The 26875-nt window shown below is 40.1% G+C and overlaps 4 protein-coding genes across 10 annotated transcripts in view; all 4 read left to right on the top strand.

The window, feature by feature from the left end:
• Positions 1-8348, top strand: part of lrch1 (leucine-rich repeats and calponin homology (CH) domain containing 1) — a 44509-nt gene extending 36161 nt beyond the window's left edge. For 4 of the 6 annotated variants that reach the window (XM_074694422.1, XM_074694419.1, XM_074694420.1 and 1 more), the window contains 3 exons: positions 853-990; positions 1118-1195; positions 2885-5430. In XM_074694422.1, the coding sequence (XP_074550523.1) occupies positions 853-990; positions 1118-1195; positions 2885-3172 (504 nt within the window). In that variant the 3' untranslated portion in view covers positions 3173-5430. The other 2 variants (XM_074694421.1, XM_074694423.1) reach the window with 2 other exon arrangements.
• A 1067-nt stretch (positions 8349-9415) lies between these two features.
• On the top strand, positions 9416-13039 carry steap3 (STEAP family member 3, metalloreductase). 2 transcript variants are annotated; one of them, XM_074694909.1, is made up of 6 exons: positions 9416-9532; positions 10269-10782; positions 11231-11558; positions 11678-11877; positions 11951-12115; positions 12216-13039. In XM_074694909.1, the coding sequence occupies exons 2-6, from the start codon at positions 10294-10296 to the stop codon at positions 12507-12509; spliced, it is 1476 nt and encodes a 491-aa protein (XP_074551010.1). In that variant the 5' UTR covers positions 9416-9532; positions 10269-10293; the 3' UTR covers positions 12510-13039. The 2 variants fall into 2 exon arrangements, with proteins under 2 accessions (XP_074551010.1, XP_074551011.1); XM_074694910.1 differs by having other exon boundaries at positions 9435-9532; positions 10279-10782.
• A 1938-nt stretch (positions 13040-14977) lies between these two features.
• On the top strand, positions 14978-16103 carry LOC141808467 (trace amine-associated receptor 13c-like). The gene is made up of 2 exons (XM_074695083.1): positions 14978-15144; positions 15308-16103. Exons 1-2 carry the CDS (start codon positions 14978-14980, stop codon positions 16101-16103), a joined length of 963 nt encoding a protein of 320 aa, XP_074551184.1.
• A 4372-nt stretch (positions 16104-20475) lies between these two features.
• Positions 20476-21631, top strand: LOC141808659 (trace amine-associated receptor 13c-like). Its single transcript, XM_074695332.1, has 2 exons — positions 20476-20642; positions 20833-21631. Exons 1-2 carry the CDS (start codon positions 20476-20478, stop codon positions 21629-21631), a joined length of 966 nt encoding a protein of 321 aa, XP_074551433.1.
• The last annotated feature ends 5244 nt before the right edge of the window (positions 21632-26875 follow it).

Below are 26875 nucleotides of genomic sequence, written 5' to 3'. Positions count from 1 at the left end.
TGCTCTCTCTGCCGGGTTTTAAAACATTGTCCTTGTGTGTCTTGGTGAGCAATGTGGACGCCATGAAGGCAGAAACAAACATGTTGTGTCCTAGTTTCTGCTGCTTACTAATTTAGCATCAGTCTGTCAACAAGGTTCACTTAATGTCAGGATTCAGACCAGAATAGAGATCAAAGCGCTATAAATGGATGCTGAACCACCATGCAAAGCACAAAGCTGCTCAGCTGGGTACAAGGGTGCTTTTACATTTTGTTTGAACCTCTAATGCTAGGTATCATTTTTGTTTTATGGATTATTAAAAACAGATGAGACATCAGTACAGGAACACTAAAAAAAAACATTGCTTTCTGTCCACTAGATGGTGCTGCTCCCGTCTGTTGTGGGGTCAGCAGAGGACTCCAGTTGTTTCAGTCCAATAGTAATAAATATAAGTACACTTGATCAAAGGCCTGAAAAATATAAAATTGTATTTTTGTTATTGAATTAACCCCTTGATGCCTGTTGTCGCAAATTTGCAACATACCCTGTCAGGTCTTGATGCAGCTAAAATGACCATTGTATCTCAATATTACCTATTGATTCATATTCTGCACATACCAAAGATCATATCAGATCCACTATGTCACAATATATTGGTCAGGGGATGAACTTCTCATGTCTATATGAATTATATAACTTAGTTATGACTGTTGTTTACACTATACTCAAATTATCAATCTCCACTTAATTTAACATCTGTAAGAATTCAAAAACACATAAAAACAATCTACTTTTATAATTATTAATCAATTCAGGCAGTAAGAGGTTAATCTCATGACTAAAACTTGATCCTGTTCCTGTTTCTGTCCTCAGAGCATCGAGAGCAGACTGAAGGTCAACCTCCCTGAAGACCTCGGGTCATCCCTGATGGATGGCGTCGTGCTCTGCCATCTGGCCAATCACATTCGCCCTCGCTCTGTGGGCAGCATCCACGTCCCCTCACCTGCAGTGGTTTGTCTCAGATACACTTCTTTATAATGTTTCCATATATATCTCACTCTTTGGAGAAGTTTGTGAAGCATTTTTATGTGTAGACGAGCATCTCTCACATGCATGTGTGTGTTTGTGCCATTTTCAGCCCAAACTCAGCATGGCCAAGTGTCGGAGGAATGTGGAGAACTTTCTGGACGCCTGCAGAAAGATCGGCGTGCCAGAGGTAAGACAGTTTCCTTCTTCCCTGTCACTGCTCTGACATCAGACAGGCCCTCTCTGAACTAAGGCTGTTTTCAGGTCTTCAACCCAGTACATTAATTCAAAGGCCTTGCTCTCAACCATCCAAACAAACCAGGGAATTAAACCAGCATTTCATGCCTGAAAACACCCCCAGTTCATCAGAGGAACGCCCCAAATTTCAGCTGCTGAAATGTGTCATGTTTGTTTTGGCTGCAGTTTATGACGTTCAAGTTTTATTAAAAATGACAGTGTCCTTCAAAAAAACATGTTTTGTTTTGCCCAGAAAAAAAAAAAGTTTATTGCACATGAGTTGCTAATTTTTCTCTGTTGGATACTTTTTTTGTAGGACACTGATAAAGAAACTAAACTGTGAACCCGATCTGGGATGAACCCTGAGAAATGATTCAAGGTTTTGGATATCTTCACACCAAACTCTCTAATCTGGTTTAAAATCCTTGAACTTGAACTCTCAGGTGTCTCCCAGGTGTGGTTTAATGATCCTACCTGCCTATTTTTGTTCTCATTGCCTTTAAACGTTAATTTTAAACGTTTTTGTTGACATTTTATGCTGCGTCATCATCACTGCTTCCTGCAGCTTCCTGCCTCCATTCTGACAGAGCTGATCAAACAGAGCTGCTCTGGGTTTACTCTGTATGTGTGTGTGTGTGTGTGTGTGTGTGTGTGTGTGTGTGTGTGTGTGTGTGTGTGTAAAGTTTTTGCCTTCACTTTTAGAAAACAGACATGCCAAAGCTTTAGACTGGATGTCTCAGTGTGTCTGTCCTCAATCTGTCCAGTTATTGTTTCTCACTTCTGACTGATGCATTCTTGGAAATGCAGTCCAGAGGGAGAGACATAAAGTAAGCTTTAAAGGGAAGGTTTTGGAATGGCCGGAGGTTAAAGACACAAATGTTGAAGTCAGTCCCTGTTGATCTGAAGTGTCTGGTTGACGTCCATCTCTGCTGCTGCTTGCTGACTGTCTCCGTCCTCTGTGCGAGACACGCTAACAATCTGCAGCCTGAATGCTTTACTGACTACGCTTCTGCAAGCTAATATGCTAACAGGATCTCTTGGCTGACATGCTGTGCTGTTGGCTGACTGCACCGGCACATTGCTTCTCTTGATCTGCTTCCTGAGAGGTGAAGCTCACCTGTGGCTCCGCCCTGTCAAGAAACAGATCCGCTGCCACGATATCCACCCCTCGCCTGCTTCACCCGCCCTCATCTCACCTGCTCACACCCTCCTCTGTGACCTATGAACTCTGTGTCCATGTTTAACCTCCTGCCTTTTCTTTCTCTCTTCACTTTCCGGCTGGATCACACCACGTCTTCCTCCTCCTCTCCCTCCATTTTTTATGGGTTGCATTCATCCTTCATCTCCTTCTCCAACCCTTTGCTTCCTGTTTTACTTCCTCCTCCTCCCTGTTGTTTTTTTCTTCATCTTTTTATTTAATTCTTGGAGAACTTTGAAACATCCCTCCTGCATTTTTCATCCCCTTCCTTTTTTTGGTTGTTAATTTCTCTTCACATCCTTTTATTTTCTTGGTATTTTTTTTTTACCCGTAACATGGGGGGTCGTTTTCTTTCTCCCCTTCTTTCATCCATTCCACTCCCCTTCCTTATCCCTCTCTCCCTTCCTTCATTGATTCCTCCTCTCTTCCTCATGGGGGCACCAGTCATCCCTGTGTTCACCCTATGACATCACCCAGTGCCGTCTGCAGCCAGTCTACGTCACAGTTCGGGCGCTGGTTGCACGGGATCCAACAACTCTGCACAGGAAACAGGAAGAGTCGATCCCACCCTCAAACCCCTCTGCTGCGTTAAAGACTCCCTCATTGGTTTCTGTCACCACTCAAACCCCGCCCCCTGCATGGCAAATCTGGGACCTTATTGGCTCGAGCCTGCTGCACATCCTCTGCCTCGTTCTTCTCTTCTTGGCCTATAGTTGGAGCGAATTAACGTAACCACGAAACAGTTTCCTGTCAGTCACCTCCCTGGCCCCCAGCTCTTCTTGCACAAGCCACTCCCCTATTTTTCTTGCTGCATTCAGGTCACATGGGAAAAAACATGCTTAAAGTAAACTTAATAAAAAAAGATTAACTACAGAGTCTCATTCTTGAGACAGTAAACCAACAAAAAAATCAGTCTGGAGCGGTCCGAGGGTCAACTCAAAGCCCTTCCCCTCGGTATCCAGGTCATGTGTATGTTTTGGATCAGGATGAGAGTTCACATCTCAGCACTGTGCAGCACAGAGTGGAGATGTCAACAGATTATGTCAGTCACCATCAGGTGAAAACTGGAGTAATCTACACCGAGCTGCAGAACTCCGAGGGCAGTTTTGTGCTTTAATACCACAACAAATTAAATGCAATCTTGTAAGCTAAATTATAAATGGAGCCTTCTCTTCCTCCCATGTGACTTGAATGCAGCATCAGCCTGAGCCTCTGTCCTCTCTATGACTCTCTGTCACCAGATCTGGAAAATATTAGCTCTCAAACATTTTGGTGTTTTTACAATAAACTGGAATGTGACGAGCAAGACTAAAGGAATCCCAAGTTTTTTTGTTTTTTTTTTATAAGAGGTGGTGTTGTGCTTTTTTATTTTCCCAATATTAAGTTAACGGATGTCAATCCTACACGAGGGCAAAGCTTCAAACTGTGAGGTCATGCTTGGGACATCTCTGATTGGTGAATCTCCTTGAAGGAACGGATCAGAAACTTCCTGCTCTAGTTTTTGCTGCTTTTTTGTCCTTTTTCAGCTTTCAGATTTGGGGTCCAAAACATGTGACTATTGTTTTATGAGTTGTCATTTTAAATATAAAAACAGGGCGTTGTAGCATGGCACCTGTGGAAGAGATGTGTATCAGTCAAGCTAAAGAAGTAACCTTGATAATTGGAGGTTCAGTACTTGAGCCACAAAATGTTTACGGTGACTATGAGATAGTTTCAGATTACAAACAGCCAATGACTAATCAAGCTAAGGTTTTATTTCTATGGCTGTTTTATAAGCACATGACTCCTGAGTGGAGGCGCTAAGCTAACCGTGACAGAGATGCACTAACATTTTATTGTTAAAAGATGCTTGATGAAAAGAAGATGAAGCCATAATTCAAAAGTTATCAATTATTTGAATATGAATTATCAAAAAGGATTTGAGTACAATGATTTAAAAATCCAGAAAAATGTGAATCCTATTTATGTTTTTCTGTCATTTATTTATTTATTTATTTATTTACATCAATGCCTGTACTGTATGCTGATATGCAATGTGAGCATCTGAAGGGCTATAGATGATATAGATGAGTTTATGAATTAGTCTTCTAAAGGTGTTTATCTTGGAAGGTTTGATACTTAAAGGATTAAATATTTCTTTCTTTAATGTTTAGACAAACTAAGAACTGAGATCGCTTTGTTCTGTTCCCACTCCATCTTTAAAAATGTTGTTTTGCCTTTGCTTTGTGAGCAGCTGATTGGCAGCTGGATGAACTGTTAGAGACTGAATGAACAGACATCCTGCCTTTAAACTTCACGTTACGATGAATGTGAATATTTGAATTATTAACTTATTTATAATCAGTGAATTTTTGCTCCTTGTTGCTTTATTCCCTGCACAGATGTTCTTTTTCAAACTTTGTGCTGATGTGAATGGATTTGATGCGTGAGGATGTTATTTTTATGACTTGTGTACGATCTCTGACTATGTTTAAGGCTGAGGTAATAAATGACATTTAGGGATAATGTCTACTCTATGATGTTCTTGCTGAAGTTTGAAGTCATGAAGTTGGTTGAGAAAAGAATCCAAAGAAAAAGTCATTAATCATTCGGAAAATTCAAATTACTAAGATTTCGTTCTGAGTTTATGAAAATTTCGGTCACAATATTACAGAACTTAATTTTGAAGTGTCTCAGATTTTGATGATGGTAGAAATGAGGATAATTTTTTATTAATTTCAGACTTTTGCTGAAGAAAAAATGATGACACTAGAGTTTTATTCTGAGTTTTGAAGAACTAAGACTTGAATTTAGAGATTAAATTAAATTTTTCTGTAGTTTGAGGGAGAGTAAGTCTTCAGATTTAGAGGTCACAGAATATAAGTAAGATTCATAAAACAAAGGGAGCTAACTCTCGTTATTGGAGTTCGATACAGCCTGATTTCTTGTTTTTCAGCTGCAGAAACACCTGCAGCATTTCCTCCCTCACCAGTGTGTCTGTTTTCTCTCTCTTTAAGGACAAACTATGTCTTCCTCACCACATCCTGGAGGAGAAAGGTCTGGTGAAAGTGGGTATCACGGTGCAGGCTCTGGTGGATGAGGGCTCCCCGCAGCACAGCTTGCTGACATGAGCCTCTGGGACACACTGACACAAGAAACAAAGACACACACCTGGACCACCTCTGTGCTCACTCTGCATCCACCTCAGTAACACAGCAGTGTTTGATTTATGGTGGCAGAAAAGGAGCCAGGAGAGGATTTATTTACTAATTCATGAACTAATAACTGAGGCAGGATGATGCAGAGTGGATCACCATCAGAGTGGAGGTTTTACTTTAAGGCATGTGAGTGAAATTAACTCTGACTGCACCTCATTTCTTCAACTTTACACAAAAGACACGTACTGTCGACTAAAGGGCATCAACACCTTTTTTTTTAATTTCTTTTCCTTTTGAGGAATTATTGCACGTATTTGCACCGAAATCTACAAGGAGTCAGGAGTAGAAGGGCCAAAAGGAGAGCCAAGTGAAATTGACAAAACTGGAAGAAAAACTTAAGATGATTTAGGTTTTTTTGTCCTTCAACAAAATCTTAAATTCTCGAGTAAACAATGAAGAACAAAAGTTTACAGGAAAAAATTTAGTATTTCTTAAGTGATTTAAAGACAACCAAGCCAAAAAAAACCTAGTCTTTCAGACTAAATATGACCCTTTTATTCTAAAAACTGAAGGTTAGTGCTCAAATCTGTGGCCCTGATTCTCTGACACACAAAGAAGCAGGGACGTTTAAAAATTGGATATTTAGCTCTAAATTAGATGTAGAGAAGACAGTTGTTTAAGTCACCTATTTCTATCACGCAGTCTTAAACCATCAGGTGTCATCCCACCTGAGGCTTCAGGTGAAAACTTCCTGCACTGTGTGAGAATCCTAAACCAAAATATGCATCCATGGAGGGAGATTGAACCCTGATTTCTATTTAAACTCAAAGATATTTATAATATAAAGAGACGCTGTTTGAGCTGTTGTAAACATAAAAAAAAGAAATATCCCAAAAATATTTTCTCTAATATATTTTAGCTATAATTGTGTCTGTTTTTTAAAGTCTGGCTAAATCTGAGCTCTCTGCACGTGAATAGGTCTGATTCTGTGTTTGTATCTGAAGGAGTCTTTCTCCATCTTGTCTCTACTTCAGCAGTTTGTTTTTCACTTTGGATAATGTTTTTATGAGATTCAAGTTTGCTAATGTGCCAAAACACACAAGATGTTTAAGGAGGATTCAGAAATGTCAAACCTGAGGGTGTCTTTTTACACATTACTGTAAACACAGGGAGCAGGTAAACTGATAAACACACACAGTAGTGTCCTATTAAAGGATTATTCTGCAGACATTACAGCCTGTTGATCTGCTGCAGATGTTGATAAACTACTTATACCGTTCAGTTGTTTCTGCTCTCAGGTTTAAAACTGTCGTAATCCTCCTTCAACTGACAACAGTCACAAACATGTGATCAGTACCTACACCTTCACACTCCATGTCTCCTGCACAGCTGCTTTCATGTTGATTTACATGTAATCATTGATCCCTGCCAGCTCTGTACTGTAACACTTTTAATGTGGGAGTTGTGCTTCAGATTTTAAGATATGAGGATGAGGGGGTGAAGGGGGTCTCACACAGCTTCAGCTCAATATTAAAATGAGCTTGAAGAAATTAAAATCAGAAGATGATGATGAAATTAAAGTATCTGGCAGCTTGCTCAGTGTGTGTGTGTGTGTGTGTGTGTGTGTGTGTGTCAGTCAGAGCTGCAGCTGTGTGAAACTGTGTGACTCAGGGTGGATTTACTACACTGTTGAAGCTTCATTCCACAACCTGCTATGTCAGCACTGTGTGTGTGTGTGTGAGTGAGTGAGTGAGTGTGTGAGTGTGTGTAAATAATGACCCAAAGCCTGATCTCGTCACACATTCAGCAGAAAAAAAAACTGATTTTAAATTTCCACTGGATCGATTTGAAAGTTGCCAAAACAAACATTTCCTCTTTGATTTAAACGATCTTCACTCTGTGCTCAAATTATTTCTCACAGGGTTAAAATCATGTTTAAAAAGTAGTGATGCATTTGTGTTTGACTGTGTCTTTGTGTTCTATACATTAAAACACTCGCAGCAGCTCCTGATAAAAAACACACACAATAGGAGGATAAAACGCACACTTCACGTGTGTGTGAAGTATTTTTTCCTCTGCTTAAACAAAGTAAAAATAAGGTTTTATAGTTCTGATTTTAAATAATAGATTGGATCTTGAGGCTATGGGTGGAATAAAAGGATTCTAAAGTTTTTCAATCGTCTTCTTTCCACTCGGGTGTTTCCTCGTCACAGTGTCGTGTGTTTTGGGAAAAGCAATAAAAAACGAGAAAGTCTGCTCCCTGACAGAATATGCACTTTAAACTTGAGTATTTATATCTTTGTTTTGGCAACTGAGAGAATCTGAGAATTTTAAAATGTGACGCTTGTGTAAATGTGTACATGTGGTGAACAGAGACTTTCCTGCTGAAGCAGTGTGGTTGTTGTTGTTTTTCAATGTCTTATCTTGTAAAGAAACTTCCTGTTCTCACGTTTTTGTACTTTTTTCTGACAGCAAGATTTATTTTTTATGTGACTTCTTTTCAGGTTTGGAAACCTTTTTGTAACTCTTTGTGAACCTTTTTTATGTTATCTGTTGTACAGCAGCTTCAATTGAAATGCATGAAATGTCCCTTTAATGTCGCCTTAACTGCTGTGAATAGTGTAAATATTGCACTGTATTTCTCATCACTTTATCAGTAAAAGCTCAACTGTTAAAATAAAAAGTAGGTCTTTTTATTCCACAACACCAACAGAATCTTAACAAACACACACACAAACCTCAGGCTTTAGCAAGGCCAGGTTAACAGTCAGGTGAGGACAGTAGTGTCCTGACCACATGGTTCCAACAAGATTTTTATGGTTTATGAACTCTTTTGCCTGGTGATAATGTGACCTTTAAGCTTCCTGGCATCTGCTCCATCCTCACTCTCCTGTAATAATATTCATCCAGGTTTGTCATAAATCTCGAGATTCAATCAGGCGGATGTGGCTCTTTTACAGAGGATGAAAAAAGATAAACACTTCCTTGGCTAAGGTCAGCATTCTTACACAACTTCTCCATAAAGTATTTAGATTATTTTATGGATATGAGTTAATTGTGTAATGTGTGAAAGGTTTCATCCCATGTAGTAGCCTTTCAGGAACATGGCAGAGTAAAATAAAGACATGTAATGATAAACTTTCTTACAATTTTTCTAATTTCGATTTATCTGCACAATGTGGAAAAAAATAAAGTATCTATCTATCTATCTATCTATCTATCTATCTATCTATCTATCTATCTATCTATCTATCTATCTATCTATCTATCTATCTATCTATCTATCTATCTATCTATCTATCTATCTATCTATATTGATTTTATGAATTAAGAAAATACTGCACAAAAGAAAAAGAAACAACAAACACAAAGTGTACCGCCAAACAGCGACGCTCACTGGACATGTTAATAACTGCATCACTTTTACTTATCGTTTCCCATCTTTCACAGTTTGTTCAGTCTTTTATCAGAAGTTACATTTTTATCTCTTCCCTGTTTCCTGTGAATGAGCCGAGTCTGTTCCTGTAATAAAACTTCAGTATCACCAGGTTCAAACTCACGCAGAGGGCTTATCGGCTGCTGTCAGCTGTGTTGCCTTCACTGAGCGTGGAAAACATCAAAACCACACAAGTGCTCGATATTAAAGCTAATTTAAACCAGTTTAAACAAACATATTAACAAAGTGTTGTATTTAAATACAAATCAATAAATATTTCACCATCATATACTACTAATCAAAAGTGTTTGCAGCGATGCCAAAGGAAACCTACAAGCCGGATGTATAAACACTTAAAATTATGAGCTCGCCAAGAGTTCTTGAAAGCAGCAAAAGGCAGGGCCTCTTGATCACGTGACAGACAGTCTTCATGTTAAATAAGTGTTCATGTACAGGAGGACAAAACATGGTTTCAAAATACGAAACACTTTGACAGTAGACTGAACCAGAGTAAAATCGGTGAGTAGTAGCTCCTCCTTTCATAGTTTTATGTTTTGAAACGTTTTTGATATTTCACATTTCATATTTTCTCTTTTTTTCTGCAGTATAACGTGATTGTAACAAACAGAAAAACACTACAAGTTCATTTATTGTATTGGGGTGACATTCAGACATTTGCTCTGGGTTTCTGCTGTAGGTTATATATTATTTTAGTTCTGTGTTTCTATAACTGTGGTGCAGCGTGTTTAGTGTCACAGTGCTTTGTCCAATGCTTTGTGTGTTGTTTTCATACGTTGACACTATATGATGAAATATGCAAGGAAATAAGATGAGAAAGATCCTCAGTATCAGGCGAGGAGTTTGAAATAAAGGAATAAATCTCTCTTTTTTGTATAAAGATTATACAATAAATTTAAACACTGCCACCTCCACCAACAACAAAAACAACAACAACACAATAGTAATTATAATAACCTGTTTTTTTTTTTGTTTTTTTTGTTTTTTTTCAATGGATGCTTTACTGTCTCAGACCTTTAAGTAGATAATTATTGTACATCTTACATCTGTGGTCTCAAGGTTAAGGCTATAAGCACCATTAACACATCTGTAAAGTGTTATAAAACGCAGGTGTCAGACACTTGGTGGGTGAACCCTACTCTAATCTACCTACACTGACTGCTGCACCTGAGGTTTTTTAATGAAGCACCTCAAATTTTTAACGACCTGTATTTTAATATTTTTGTCCCATATTGAGCCTTTAACAGCCTCCTTAACAGGCCATGATGCAGGCCAACATGAAAACCCCTCTGTTGTCTGACACGTCCTCCGACACTGAAGCCCTACCTCCCTCCCTGAGCAGCCCTGTGATCAGCATCATCGGCTCCGGAGACTTCTCCCGCTCCCTCTCCATCCGGCTGGTGTCCTGCGGCTTCAGGGTGGTGGTCGGGAGCAGGAACCCGGGTCATGTTGATGTGGATCTCTTTCCTGAAGGGGTAGAGTTGAAGTCTCAGAGGGAGGCGGTGCGGGCAGCAGACAGGCTGGTGTTTGTTGCGGTCTTCCCAGAGCACTACTACACCCTGCTGGGTCTAAGGGAGGAGCTGGATGGGAAGGTGCTGGTGGACGTCAGTAATGCTGAGAGGCTGGGGGCCGAGGGCCGGTCGAATGCTGAGAGGCTGGCTGAGATGTTTCCGAAGAGCAGCGTGGTGAAGGGGTTCAACGTGGTGTCAGCATGGGCGCTGCAGGTCGGAGCTCACGATGGAAGCAAACAGGTAAGGAGGACAAGATACAAAGGCTGTAAAAATGTTTAATTTCTGTGGTAAAGATCAGCTTTTTAAATGGATTTGTATGTGGTTCCTGGTGCTTCTGGGGTCACCCCCTAGTGGACGCCTGTATAACTGCGTTTTTTTCTTTTCCAGTTGTGTTTTGAGTTCACAGCTTTAATTGGATAAGATAGAGGACACTGAATAGAGCAGGAAATAGGGTAAAAGCTGGGAGTGAAATGTGGGGGAGAGGCCACAGGCTAGATTTGAACATGGACCACAAGTGGGAGGGTGAACCTCATGGAATGTGACCCAGACCACTACGCCATTTGCACCCCTGGAACTGCTATTAACACTTCTGCACAAAATCAATATAATCATAAACATAGTTTCTACCTGAGAGGAGGGCTGAAGTTTCTTACACGGACTTAAAACTTTGTCTTTCATCTTGCCTCAGGTTCTGATCTGCAGTGATTGCACCTCCTCCAAGGCCTCAGTCCTCCGGCTGGCCTGTAGACTGGGCTTCACCCCCGTGGATATGGGAGGTCTGAGTGCATCCAGAAACATTGAGGAAGCCCCTCTGATGCTCTTCCCCTCATGGGGGGGACCTGTCCTCACCACCTTCCTCCTCTTCCTCTTCTTCTATGCATACAACTTCTTCAGACACATCCTGCTGCCTTACCTAGATAAAGGAGAGAACAACTTTCACCAGCTCCCGCTGGTGACAGTGAATGAGTCAGTGCCATCTGTTGCACTAGTTACACTTGCTCTTGTTTATCTACCAGGTACAAAAATCTCTCAAACCAATAAGCTTCAATTTAAAATGCTGTAATGCAGCAGAAACCACAATGGATCAAAGTGTGTCCTCTAAAAGTTTCTTGATCTCTCTTCTGTGCGTCCTCAGGTATTCTCGCAGCGGTGCTCCAACTCATCAGGGGAACTAAATATTGCAGGTTTCCTATTTGGTTGGACCGCTGGTTGTGCTGCAGGAAGCAACTGGGTCTCCTCAGCTTCCTGTGTGCAGTGCTTCATGCCATCTACAGCATGTGTCTCTCTCTGCGGAGGGGCTCAGGATTCACGCTGTCCAACCCCATGTACCCACAGGTGAGCAAAACACAGGTGGACCACATGAAGATGTGTGTTTATCTCATGCTTTAACATTTCCCATCACCTGCAGGTAAGTGCTGAGGTTGGAAACACCTTGGCAGCACACCAGATGTGGAGGTCTGACCTCTACTTGTCCAGTGGGATTCTGGGATTTGGAGTCCTCACTTTGCTGGCAATCACCTCGTTGCCTTCTGTTGGAAATACCCTCAACTGGAGGGAGTTCACCTTTGTCCAGGTGAGAGGGTTTAAAGAGGGTCTTTCTCTGGGAAGGATAATCTAACAGCTGCATGATAAGATCATTTATGATTACTGCGTTTCTGTTTCTGTGTTCCTAGTCGGGTCTCGGTTATGCTGCTTTAACTCTCTCCGTCACACACACTCTGTTCTTTGGCTGGAACTTTGCCTTCTTCCCTTCGTCTTACCAGTACTTCCTCCCTCCGGTGTTCCTGCTGACCCTCATCCTGCCCTGCACAGTCCTGGTGGCACGAGTCCTCTTGGCTCTACCGTGTCTGGCCTCCAGACTGACAAAGATCCGCAGAGGCTGGGAGAGCCAACGGCACAGAGCCAAACGTAGCCGGGGGCTGGAGTCAGCTGAGGTGGACCCTCCTCTGACCTTTAGTGACGCCTGATGACCCTAAACACAAATCTGGATTATCCAGAGGGTTCTTTCCTCTCTATGAGAGTCGTTTATGAGTGCCACTTTTATGTTTTCAGTCATGAATCCAATTTGTCTGCAATCCAGTGGCCTTCATTACCATGAAAAGCCAAACTTTTCATAATTAGACTCAGAAAATATTTCTAAAAGAGCACATTTCATAAAAAAACAACTTTCACAACATTTTTCCTCATACTTTGGTTCGAATGAGCCAACCTATCCTTCCAACCCAGACTCTGTAAACCAAAGTTTTTTTGCTCCTGGAGAGTAAAAGAATAAAAGTAATCAGGGCAAAAGAGACTTTGTGAATGTGTGATGTGAGACTGAGTCTAAACTACAATGACTGAGTGTTTTGCCCAACATGGCACAAAATAAGACAAAAAGGGATGATGAAATAACCAGGAAGTGCAAAGGTTAAATTCAGGGAGTATGCTTTTCTTAAAGAGAAATGTTAATGAATGTCATGTTGATTTTTGCAGCAATTGTTGTGAAACGTGTGACCTTTAGGCTGTGAAATAAACATATAAACTCAACCTGTGTTCTTCTAGTTTTCATTTTAAAATGTGTGTTTGCATTCAAGGATATTTTTATCGTCTTATTCCTCAGTAAACTCCTAACTTTTTCCAATAACTTATGCAAATACTTGGGGAAATGTCTGAAACATCATCTAAATGTCATAAATCCTCAGGTGTGGGCAGCCAGAGATTGTCAGCTCACCCGTTGAACCCCTGCAGACTGCATGGTTGTTCACACCTGCATGGATCAGCATCAGGTAATGAGAGTGTCTTCACCGCAGAGGTTTCATCAGTCAGAGGTGTGAAGAAAAACAAGCGTCAGAAAACACACAGGATGATGCCAGCTCTCATCAACAGGTGATGCAATAATTGCTAAACAGAGCAACTTTTACTGTAACTGAGAATAAATCAGGTTTGAACTTAACTGATCAATAATGAAACTGAGATATTGACAGTTTATGTGTCTCTCTGTTAGTGTAAAAACAAAAGAGAGGTCATGCTGTAGTGTGAAAGATCACAGCATGTACAGTTTAATAACTCAAATAAGTGGCTCAATAAACAAAAGAGAGATGCTTTGTTTGTATTTGCAGACTGACTCATCGGCCTCACGCCAATACACCGGCTGCAAAACTCTGGCAAGCTGCTGTGTGGTGAGACCAGACTGCTGATGTATCAGGTGTAATTGAGGGGTAAGATGCACAAGGATGAGCTGCCCCATAAAGAATCAGAAATCAGAATCAGAATACTTTATTGATCCCGGAGGAGAAATATCATTTCAGTTACATCCCTTCCAAGACATATGAGAAAACAAATGGAGACATGGGGAAACACAGAAATGGGATAAATCTAGGAGCTGCTAGTTACCCAACAACATTGGGAGAAGAGAGGGGGTAAAAAAGTCAATTCCAGACTATTCCCCAACAGGGGGCATAGTTTGAGATCAAGAAAAAAAAAAGCATGATTGTCCTCCCTCTTATGTCATCTCCTTGTCTGCATTCACATGGCTCCAGGCCCAACCAGGCCTGAGCAAAATTAAGCTAATAAAAGAGTCTTTATTGTCATTTTAGTGAGAAAAAAAATCTATTTGGAAACACTCTGTAATGCAATGGCCATTGCACCAGCTTCTGATACTTTGGTCTTGTGAGCAGGAAAATGAGTTTACGTGTCTCAAAATGTTCTGAGTTCCTGTAGATCAGGAGCTCCTTAACTATAATATTCAGTGTCAGAGCAAATGAACTTTTCGGGTAGGAATGGGTACAGAATTATGTGTTTTTATAGGTCCCAACAGAATTCTGTCAAAAGTACCGGGTACTAATTCACATAAAATCAAAAAGTATCACTTTTAGGTACCTAAATACATCCTTGTGACTGTGAGGGAGTTGAAGAGTAGGTGGTTTTCACTGCTGAACATGAACAAAGCATTACAAGGTTATATATTGAAGAAAAATATGTTAAATTGAAAAAAAAAAAAAGATATTAAACAAATTGATATTTTCAACCACATGAACACAAAAAAGTACCAAAAAATTGGCACTGTTTCGTACCGACACTGATTGCCCAGTACTAGGCATCAGAACCATATCATTTCAAATGTGAAGTGTACTCATCCCTACTTTCAGGACCTTAAAAGTGGCCATAGAATTGATGAAAATCAGCACATGAAAAATCTGAACAGATTTCTCCTGATTTGGACCCGGAAATTGTTGTTTGACAGGAAACCATCAAAATATACACAAAGAGGAAAACAGTAAAAATAGGCTGGAGTTTGGGAAGTTGGAAAGATGTTTTTAGGTTGTAAAGAGCACTGGAGGTGGGACACCTGAGTTCAATGACCCTGACAGAAAGATGGGAGGGTAAATTACTGCAACATTAAGGAGGAGGTGTATAAATGATGTGATGTTGAGGAAGCTGCAGCTGTCTGCAGAGGATGGAGGACAAAGAGGAGCTCTGCTTCCCACAGCTCTCCAACCTCTCATGCAGAAAGCCTTCATCCTCCAGCTCAGAAATGATGACCATTCGTGTTGTGATGTCTTCTATCCCTCTGCTCACTGTGGCTCTAAACCTGCTTGTTATCATCGCAATCTCTCATTTCAGGCACAGACTAACCTCTAACCTTTCTTTAAATGTGAACAGATGCTAAAGATTTTAAAGTTCAGTATCTGCTGTAAACTGAAGTTTTTGCTCTATCTGTGTTGTTGTGTAGTCTGTTTTTCCATCATGACTTCTTGCCTGTCTAACACTTTGTCTTCCTCTCCAGGCAGCTCCACACTCCCACCAACATCCTCCTCCTCTCCCTGGCTGTCTCAGACTTCCTCATGGGTCTCATCATAATGCCAATAGAGATATCTAGAATATCATCCTGCTGGTTTTTTGGAGAATACATTTGTTTAATGTGTCATTATTTATCTTTCACTATAACATCTGCTTCTATAGGAGACATGGTTCTGATCTCAGTGGACCGTTTTGTTGCTATCTGTGACCCTCTGCGTTACAGCAGCAAGATTACTGAGAGGAGAGTTAAAGTGTGTGTCTGTCTCTGCTGGCTCTGCTCTGTTTTGTACACTGGTTTTTGTTTAAAGAATAACTTAAGACAACCAGGCATTTACAACTCCTGCTATGGAGAGTGTGTGATAGTGTTGAACTTTATTGAGGGAACTGTTGACCTTGTTGTGACCTTTATTGCTCCCATCACTGCCATTGTCTTTCTGTACACACAAGTGTTTGCTGCGGCTGTGACTCAGGCTCGTGCAATGCGCTCTCGGGTTGCTGCTGGTGTCACAGCAAAGAAATCTGAGCTGAAAGCAGCCACAACTCTGGGTGTTCTCATAGTTGTGTTTCTAATATGTTTCTGTCCGTATTACAGTTTGATTCTTTCAGGACACAGCCTTCTTCAAACTTGGTTGATGTCATTTGTGACCCTTCTGTTCTTCTCGAACTCCTGTCTGAACCCAGTGATCTACACCCTGTTTTACCCCTGGTTTAGAAAAGCAATCAAACTCATTGTTACTCTGCAGATCCTGCAGCCAGGCTCTTGTAATGCAAAGATCCTGTGATGAAGCTGAGGAGTGTTTGAGCTTTGGATTCACTAAATTGACAAAATGTGCACATTTCATAAAACTCAGACAGAATCCTGTTCCTGTTCCTCAACTTTGCAAATGTGGCTTTTCATCAAATATGTGTGAAAAGATGGAAGGGTCATACAGGAAAGCGAGGAAATGGAAAAGCATTGTTTAATTGTGTATGTTAAGGATGTTTGTTTTAAAGATGCTTCATTATTTGTAAAACAAGGATCAGACAAACAGACCAATAGGAAAATTTTGTGAGGAGATTTTATCTTTGTTTTTGGTGTAAATTATATAATGAAATTGAAATGCATACCTTGTCCGTGGAAAAGGTGAAAAGAAGATGAATATTAAAACAGAAACACACAGTATTGAAGTTATTGCACAGGCCTCATTTAGTTAAATTGCGCCCTTAAAGTCACACATTGTAAGGTGCAGTTTTGGATAAAGGACTTTAAATCAAGAAACTGACCTGGAAAACAAGAACCAACATAATCTCACACCTATCTCCAATAACACTTCATCACTGCAACTCAGTTTATTAGATTTATATTATGATATTTCAATCAAGGTGATAAATTGTGAAGCGTATATGTTAGAACTTCTTCAGTCACATACTCTGCCTCAGTCTGGTGTAGATGGTCAAAGCTCTTAGTGTTTAGCTTCTCTTCAATGTGAAATTATTAGGTTCAATCAGTATAGGAACTTGAATATGTTTGTGTCATATTGGGATTTGAAAGATCACAGCATGCACATTTTAAGAACCCACATAAATGGCTTAGGACTGTCTCAATGAACAGGACGTGCAGTAATGTAACTATAATTTTTTTTTCTAACTGAATAAAAAGGAAAATGATTTTTAAATACTTCACATACATATATAATGTGCTACTTGTGATACAGGCTATATGACAGCCACAGGCACATTAGGTTGAGAGTCACTCTTAACTCCAATACACTGGTAGATCTGTAACACTCATAATTTGATGGAAAAACATCAGATGGACCTCTAAGCAGTAGTTTTGAACATAATAAATTGAAGCTTTTGGTCTTATTTGTGGTTTCATCAGTTATTTTAAAGGTTATCAGGTAATTGATTTCAATTTGCTGTTACCTTTGTCTGTCACTAAAGTTAGAAAATCTGAAGCAACAACAGGGGGAAAAAATGACTGTAGGGTATGCAATCCGTCTGGATTTGAACATGTTAATGGATGTTGGTGTTTTTTAATGCTACAAACAGGCTCAGTGCAAGATGATGTTAGTGCCTTGAACTATTAAGAAAAACAAACAAACAAACAAAAAAAAGAACAATAAATTTCAAGCTGTACTTAGAGTTAGCATCAGCGAGAAACACTCTTTGGTGTTGAAAGTTAAATTTAAACTACTTTACTGCTGTAGCTTTTACAGAAGCGCAATGTGTTGGGGTGCAAAATTCAGCACAAACACAAAAATGTTGTCAAAGGCGCAAGTGTATTAATTAATTGATTTATTTAGCTGTATTTGACAATCTAAGAATACACTCCTAATAGTATTTGTTCACATTATTTGATTAGTGAAAGAGTTTCATCACAAACCATCATGTGTATTTTTGCAGTGGAAGAACATTATTGCACCATGGCATGTCAGTGTATGTTATAAGTTAATTTGGTTTAAACTAGGGCTGGGCAACGATTAAAACTTTTACTTGTAATTAATCGCATGATTTCCCTGATTAATCATAATTAATCGCACTGTGAAAGTGCCATAACATCTGTCATGCAAACACTAAATCAGTACTTGTTATACAGTAATAGTTAAATCACATATTTAGTGCAAATCAAATTTACAAAATGTAAATACAAAATTAAAGCTTATTGCCACTGTCAGGGCATTGAAGTGATACTCCAGGATGGAACAGGTTGGGTCCTATCACAAGGTTTGGGGCAGAAATTACCCATACAGCAGTGTTTTTGTGCAGCAGAAGCCCAGGGCGCTCGCACCAAACACCCCCTCCCTGCTCCTCTGCTGGTTTCCTCTGCATTCAAACGGGGCCATATTTTACTTGACCAAAAACACAAATAAACGGACTCCCACCAAAAAACTCTGATATCGGTCTGCATTCATGCTTTATTTAGAGAATTTTCAGCGCGTTACTTCACACAAAAACACCGCTAAATAAGGCTCTAGTTCTCATCGTGTCTCTTCATCCTGGCAGACTACCTGCGTTTGTTTATATCTGGCACGCCGTGCGCGCAGACTGATACACTAAGCGGCGTGCCTTTAAGTTCCGTGGCGTTGCCCCTCTTCTCCATGCTTGTTTCGGTTACTCATCATGTTTTTCCGCCAATTTCACTTCCGGTTCCACCGCGGTCAGCAACAGACGTTTACAAAATAAAAGCATGAGAGCAACATGCACTAATGTGTGATAAAATATTCAACGGCGTTAATAGATTGACGGGTTAACGCGAAAATAACACATTAACTTGCCCAGCACTAATATATATACCTTTATATATATATATATATATATATATATATATATATATATATATATATATATATATATATATATAGAGAGAGAGAGAGAGAGAGAGAGAGAGAGAGAGAGAGAGAGAGCATTTAAAAAATAAAAATAAAAATTTGCAGTGCCTACTTTAAGTAGGACAATATAAATTTGTGTGTTTTAATCCTGATTAGAATGTATTTGTAAAAGCAGTATTCCTCTGTTAAGTTAAAAACAGATCCTTTAAAAGGGAAATTTGAAATAGAGACTATAATTTAAATTCACATTTTTGGAATACATTTAACTTGAAAAATCCATAAAATAAACATCATTTTTCAAATCAAAATTATGTCAGATAAAACCCCAAAAGAAAAAAAAACTTTAGCAGGCCTGAATCTCTCTGATTGTGCTTGGATAATAATGTTTACTCTATTTTTAGTCATTTTTTTGGCCTGGTTTCACTTCATTTCTTTGTGGTCTTTCTTGACCAAAATGTGATGGATTAGGACTCATGTGATTCTCAATATATTTTTTGTGCAAAGAAACAAAAATAAACTCTTCTTCTTCTTCTCCTTCTTCTCCTGTTAAAAAAACAACCACCCACTCTCTTTTTCTTCACCTGACTTCAGATTTCAGGACCTGCAGCCAGGCTTGTATTGCGCACCGCATTTTGCTCTTTCTGTCCCCCAAATTCTGCTGCAGACAAAAAAGGGGCCTTTTTTAAGACTGTCTCAGTGAACAGAGGACACGCAGTAATGTAAATGAAAAAAAAAAATCTTAAACACTGATAGACTGATGACCCCACATACATATATATTATGTATTACTAATCATACAGCCTATGCGACAATCACAGGCATGTTCTGTTAAGAGTCACCAGTTAGCATGGTCACTCTTCACAAACAAGAGAGGATATGATGAGCTCTTGTCTGTATTTGTAGACTGGACCATCAGTTTGGGCCTCTCTAACTCAAGGGCGAGCTGAACTGTTACCAGCCAAAGTATGATTGTTCCCCCTCTCATATCATTTCTTGGCCTGCACTCACATTGCTCCAGGTTCCACCAGGCTTGGGCACAACTGAGATGAGATAAGAGTTTTTACTAGGCCCTATGGGTTAAGGTTCAGCCACCAGATGCTTGCCTGTGGGTCCCAACCCAAAGCTGGGCTCCAGGGCAAGTTTGCGACAAACCCTGGCCAGGGTGAACTGGCCCCCTCTTTTATTCTTTAGAGGGATTCTACAACTGCACTGCGTCTGACCCCTTACCTAGTACCGGAGACAATATAAGGGGCAATTGCCTGTAAAAATATAGCTCCTAGAGTCATTAAGGCAATCAAATCCCACAAAAAAGTAGCCATAGAAGGTCTTAATTATCATCATACAAAAACATATGATGAAATTTAGGAGCACTCAGTAAACACGGTCATTTATTCAGCTTTGATACTTTGGGTCTTTGAGCTGGTGCCAGTTGATGCTGGAAAATATGGTTTGGAGTTCCTGGAGTATTTCTTATGATTCAAAAGCCTTTAAAATTAAACAATTAGTGTCAGACCAAATAAACCTTTCAGGGCCTTAAAGTTGATGTTTCGCAAAGGAAATTGCTTAAAATCAGAAAATAAATCATCTAAACAGATTTCTCCTGATTTGCACCCAGAAATTGTTGTTGGAGACAGGACATAGTCAACAAATAGCAACGAGGAAAACATTAGTATGGCTAGGGTTCAGGAAGTGAGGAAGTTGTTTGTGTGTTGTTTAGAACAATGTAGGAGGGACACCTGAGTTCAATGACCCTGAGGAAAAAATAGGAGGGAAATTTTTCAGACATTAGAGAGGAGGTGTATAAATGATGTGATGTTGAGAAAGCTGCAGCTGTCTGCAGAGGATGGAGGACAAAGAGGAGCTCTGCTTCCCACAGCTCTCCAACCTCTCATGCAGAAAGCCTTCATCCTCCAGCTCAGAAATGATGACTGTTCGTGTTGTGATGTCCTCCATTGCTCTGCTCACTGTGGCTCTAAACCTGCTTGTTATCATCGCAATCTCTCATTTCAGGCACAGACAAACCTCTAACCTTTCTTGAAATGTGTGAACAGATGCTAAAGTTTACAGGAGATCGTATGAGCTGTGACACATGTATAACTCATTTTGCACATGCAGAACTTGCTGTGAACTAAAGTTTGTGCTCTGTTTTTGTTGTTGTCTGTTTTTGCATCACGACTTCTTGCCTTGTCTTCCTCTCCAGGCAGCTCCACACTCCCACCAACATCCTCCTCCTCTCCCTGGCTGTCTCTGACTTCCTTGTGGGCATCTTTATAATGCCAAATGAGATCTTAAGGAAATCATCCTGCTGGTTTTTTGGAGAATACGTTTGTTTAATGTGCTATTATTTAACTTTCACCATAACATCTGCTTCTATAGGAGACATGGTTCTGATCTCAGTGGACCGTTATGTTGCTATCTGTGACCCTCTGCGTTACAGCAGCAGGATCACTGAGAGGAGAGTTAAAGTGTGTGTCTGTCTCTGCTGGCTCTGCTCTGTTTTGTACACTGGAATCTATTTAAAGAATAATTTCTCACATTTGGGCACATACAACTCCTGCTACGGAAAGTGTGTGATAAAGTTGAACTTTATTCAAGGAACTGTTGACCTTGTTGTGACCTTTATTGCTCCCATCACTGCCATTGTTTTTTTGTACACACAAGTGTTTGCTGTGGCTGTGATTCAGGCTCGTGCAATGCGCTCTAAGGTTACAGCTGGTGTCACAGCAAAGAAATCTGAGCTGAAAGCAGCCACAACTCTGGGTGTTCTTGTGGTTGTGTTTCTATTATGTTTCTGTCCTTTCTACGGTCTTCTTCTTTCAGGAAAAGGCCTTCTTCGCACTCCGTTTCTGTCTTTTGTAATTTTTCTGCTTTACTTCAACTCCTGTCTGAACCCACTGATCTACACCCTGTTTTACCCCTGGTTTAGAAAAGCACTGAGACTCATTGTGACGCTGCAGATCCTGAAGCCAGGCTCTTGTAATGCAAAAATCCTGAGATGAAGCTGAAGACTGTTTGAGCTTTGGTTTTAATAAAATGACAAAATGTGCATGCAACTAAACAGAATCCTGTTCTTCTTTATGAACACATACAGAAAGCTGAGCTTTATGTTTTCACCACTCTCCTCCATGAACTCTACAAATGTGGCTTTTCACTAAAGGTGTGGGAGGCATGAAGGGTCGGACATGGAAGAGAGAAAATAGGAAAAGCATTGTTATACATGATCAAATTATTTATTTTTATTAAATGAAGATGTTTGTTTCCAAGATGCTTCATTGTTTGTGATCATATGACAGAAAACAGATCCATAGAAATCATATGACAGAAAAAAGATCCATAGAAATATTTTATGAGTAGATTTTATCTTTGTGTTTGGTGTGGTAGTTTATACAATGAAATTGAAATGCATCCCTTTATCACTGCAAAAGATGAGAAGATCAATAAAGATAACAGAAACACACAGTATTGAAGTTATTGCACCGGCCTCCTTTAATTATAATGCACCCTTAAAGTCACACATGGTGAGGTGCATTCTTGGATAAAGGACTTTAAATCAAGAAACTGACCTGGAAAACAAGAACCAACATAATCTCACATCTATTGCCAATAACACTTTATCATTGCAACCCAGTTCATTATATTTCTATGATGATATTTTAAAAAGGGTCAAAATGATACATTGTGAAGCATACATGTCATGGACATGACGTATTCACTGTCAACAGCTACCATCTACCATCATCCACCACATAAGCTGCGTTTCCACCATGCAGACCGGTTTGGTTCATCTCAGTACGGTGCACATTTTGTGGCTATCCTTGGGTCTCCTCCCAGATGGGCATGCTCGTAATACCTCCCCAAGGAGGTATCCAGGGTGCATCCTCAGAAGATCTCTGAGCCATCTCACCTGGCTCCTCTTAATGCAGGGGGAGCTACTCTGAGTCACTCCCTGATGTCCCAGATTCAAACCCCATCTCTAAAGCTGAGCCAAGAAACCTGTTTCCGTGTAAACGCAGATTTTTTTTCACAATGTTTTTTATCGTTTTCAGATGAAACATTGTCGTGTAGACGGGGCCTTAAACTCCCCCACCAGGGGCAAAGAATCCTTCAGACCCCAAGAGGTCAGTCCACCCTTTCCCAGCTAAAATTCATGGCCTCAGACTCAGAGGTGCTGAACTAACATGGTGTTCCTTATTGACAAACAGTGACAAGCAGAAATGTACAACAACTAAACACTGCTCGGGGTTAGATCAGGCAGGCTGTTTCTCCCAATCACTCACCTCCGGGTCACGATATCGGTGCTCATGTGAGCATTGAAGACCCCAAGTAAGACAATGGAGTCTCCAGTTTGGGCAATTTCCAGTGACAACCTTGAGGACTCCAAAAAGGGCGAGTACCCTGAACGGCTGTTTGGTGCGCAAGCAAAAACAACAGCCAGGACCTCAAGGTCCTTGGGATGATGCACCCATGTCACCCTTTCCGGTTTTTTCCCAACCAGGTCCCATGGGTTAAGGCCCAGCCACCAGACGCTTGCCTGTGGGTCAAAACCCCACACTGTAAAAAAAAAAAAAAAAAAATGTAAAGGAACTGTAAAATTACAGTCAAACCCTGTAACACAAAACTAAGTGAAATAACTGTATAAATGCAGGACTAGATTTTACTGTCAAAATTAATCTAAACACAGTATTTCATAGTTTATAAATGTCTGTTATACAGAAAAATAACATAAATTCAGTCAAAACAAATTCAAATCAGATCCCTTTCAAAATAATCTCTGTAATTTCATGGTTTGAATTCTTTATTGTAGGAAACAGTCAAATCAATCTATAGTAATTTCCTGTTAAAATACTATTTTTCCTATGTACAATAATGAATTTGTAATGCACAAAAACAATCTCTGTATGTAAAACTAAAGATCAAAATCTGCAGATTTACAGTACTGATATGTAATTTTGGAGAAAAATACAAATTTATAACAGATTTTTCCTAAATAATTACAGTCAAGCACCTACAATGTAGTGACAATGCAAAGAGCTCTGCAGAAAAACACCGTTATTTTACAGCCACAACCTTTTGCTGTGATGGTGTTTTGTAACTGTGAATGAGAAAGGAGCACAGGGGATACAAGACCCTACTGTACATTAAGGTATTGCATTGGGGGAACAGGCTGCCTGTGCAACACTGCATGGGCCAGCTGTGTAATCTTCATTACACTGTTAAAAATTTACCAACATAGCTAAGACCATCAACACATCCTGTTTATTATAGTGTTGTTTTTGGCGACCTGTTTTAATTTCAGTATTAGTCTAGTCTTTGTGTCAAACTATTATTTTAGTTTTTATTAGTTTTAGTCACATTTATATTCCTTTTAGTCAAGTCAAGTTTCAGTTGACTAAAAGTCTGAGCATTTTAGTCTTATTGTTGTCAGAATTATCCATGATTATTTTTGTATAGTTTTAGTCAATGAAAACTGATGACATTTTAGTCTAGTTTTAGTCAATGAAAATTGTACTTTAATCTCATCTGAAAGTGTGTCCGAATGTCGTTTCTTCTTTTTCTCCCCAAAACGAACCCCGCCTTGCTGGCCATCAATCCCTTTCGTTGTGTCAGACTTGACTTTGTTTCTTCAGTTGTCGTTATACTTTACTATCTAGCTCCGTCTTCCACATAATGCCGTGCGAGTGGGGGGGGTAGAGGAAGTGACGTTGCCTGCGTGTGAGCAGTACGACCTGATGCAGCCACTGAACTGCGACCCAAGAAATGGAAATAATACAAGATAAAAGATACTTAATAACGCAATGACATTACGTCCCATCTCCTTTTGGTTAACGAAAATGAAGACGTATATTAGTAGAGTTTTCATCTTGTAAACCACATTTAGTCCGATTTTTATTTGTCAACAATATTACATGATATATTTAATTATAGTTTTAGTCACATGACCACCATTCACGTCCCGTCTCCTCCCGTTTCTGTCACTTGATAAAGGTTCATTGACGTTGATATTCAGTCATAATTTTCGCTGATTAAAGCAACACTAGTTTATCAACATAAAACACACTGTAAATATCACTGGATACATGGTCAGCACCAGGGAGCAAAAACATCAGGTTTGCGCAGTGGAGCATAGAAATAATGTGCCCCTTGTACAGCAGGGGCTCATATCCACACTGTGCCCTCCTCACTCATGGTCGCAAGCTTTGTCACAAGAAAAATGAATTTTCTGTGAAATAACAGGAAAATAGTCAAATTTAGAACACAAACTGATAGAGGACAAAGTGACCAGTGACACACGAGAGGAAAGTGTTTCCTGGAGAAGAGGAGTGTGTTCTGTTTGGAGGTTTTTTTTGTTTTTAGACCTGGCGCTGATCAAAGAACAATTCATCTCTGTATTTTAACAGTTATTTCACGTAGTTCTGCGAAACAGCATTAAATTGTAATTTAAAGGGCAACTCCGGTTTTTTGACACCTGGACCTTATTTATAGGTGTGTGCATGCTCATATACTCACTCAGACAAACATCATGCAGTTCGGAGTCCTTCAGAAGTTATTCAGATCCAACCGATTTTAGCCGCACTTAGCGGGGGCCACGGCAAGGGAGCTTCAGCACGGGACATAATCTCTGCAAAATCGCTCATTTCGGCTATATTTTTTCATCCATCGCCAGTGTTATCATAAAGTCAGCTTGTCTACCGTCTTCAGGCAGGTCAGCTGACCCAGAGCCGACCTAGTAAACAAACTTTGTGGACGTGCTCCTGTTTGTTGTTCTCGAGCCGGCTCTTCATCTCTCTCCCTCTGCATCCTTCTTTCATGGAGCTCCCCATCCGTGTACTCAGGCTCAAACCAGTAAGGACAACCACCAAACACTACCAGGTCAGCTCTGGGTCAGCTCTGGGTCAGCTGACCCACCTGGTCCAGGTGTCAAAAAAACGGAGTTGCCCTTTAAGGGTACCCATCTGGAAAATTTGCTGCCAGTGCTTTTAATTTTATTTTTATTTTTTTTTTCCGGTAAAGTCCTGTTTTTTTTTTAAGTTATTCAATGTAGTTCTGTGTTTTTTACACTGTGTAACTGTAGTTTTACGGTATCTATCAGAAAAATTTGCTGCCAGTGCTTCTACTGTTCTTTTTACAGCTCTTTTCGTTTATTACAATGTAGTCCTGTCACACTGGCCATCCAAACCGTGCCATGCTTGAGCACGATTGCCCCCCCCCACAGTGCTGTTCCCCATCTGGAAAGTACGGCCGGCTGTCACACTACCCCTATGTGAACCAGACTTTAGCAGGTACCACACACACACACGGCCCGCCTACGTCACTATGAGGCGACTGTTTACATGAAGCGCAATCTCATCAAAGTCAGCACAATGAGACACAGAGAGCACTGCTACAACTTTAGAGACTTTTGGACTTATAGTAAGTCGTTTTAGCCTGACACAGCCCTCTAGCATCCTCACTTTGTTTAAAATGATTGTTGAGAGATGCGCTTGCGGCGATCATACGTCATGGATCGCACGCGCTGTCTGCATGCTGGTGCTCGTGCATGAAGTAAACCGTGCCGAAGCCCACCTCTCCGAAGCGTGCCAAAGCACGGAAGTGAATAGTGCTTAAGCATGGCATGGTTGCAGTCACACTGGTCATTCCAAATGTGCTTTAGGGCTGAAGCGTGCTTAGGCACGGTTGGCCAGTGTGACCTCGTCCTAAGGTAGTTCTGCATTTTTACAGTGTTTACCTGTAATTTCATGGGACCTATCTGTAAACTTTACTAGTGCTTTTACTTTTTTTTTTTTTTTTTAACAGCAAATTGCAACCATGAGTGAGGAGGGAACAAACAGGGTGCAGCTATACGCTCATGTTGGCATAATACCATAGACTGTATAATAACTGACCTAAACAGTGCCTCTGATTGGGGGAGCCCACAATCCTAAAGGTCCCATATTATGCAAAAATCACTTTATTAAGTCTTTTTGTAAAATTTGTGGGTCTTTGACTTTCCTCCCAGTCCACAAAATGTGACATTTAATGACAAAACCTGTGCTTAGTAGTGCTTGTGAATGTAAAATCCTGACCTAAAACCAGCTGTTTGGATTTTAAGCATTTGCCGCCGTCAGCAATGCCCTTTTTTTGACCATTTAGGAGCAAGTCTGACCTGATTGGTCCACTGGAGCAGATACCCTCGAAAAAAAAACTTAAACTTAAACTTAAGACTTAGACTTGACTAAATAAACATAAAATTCAATTTTTTTCAC

Source organism: Halichoeres trimaculatus, unplaced genomic scaffold, assembly GCF_033239565.1.
Source record: "Halichoeres trimaculatus isolate MK-OKI-2021-1 unplaced genomic scaffold, fHalTri1.1 fHalTri1_scaffold_19, whole genome shotgun sequence".
Lineage (NCBI taxonomy): Eukaryota > Metazoa > Chordata > Actinopteri > Labriformes > Labridae > Halichoeres > Halichoeres trimaculatus.
Note: the sequence above shows the minus strand (reverse complement) of the source record. Positions and strands in the feature narration are given on the sequence as shown.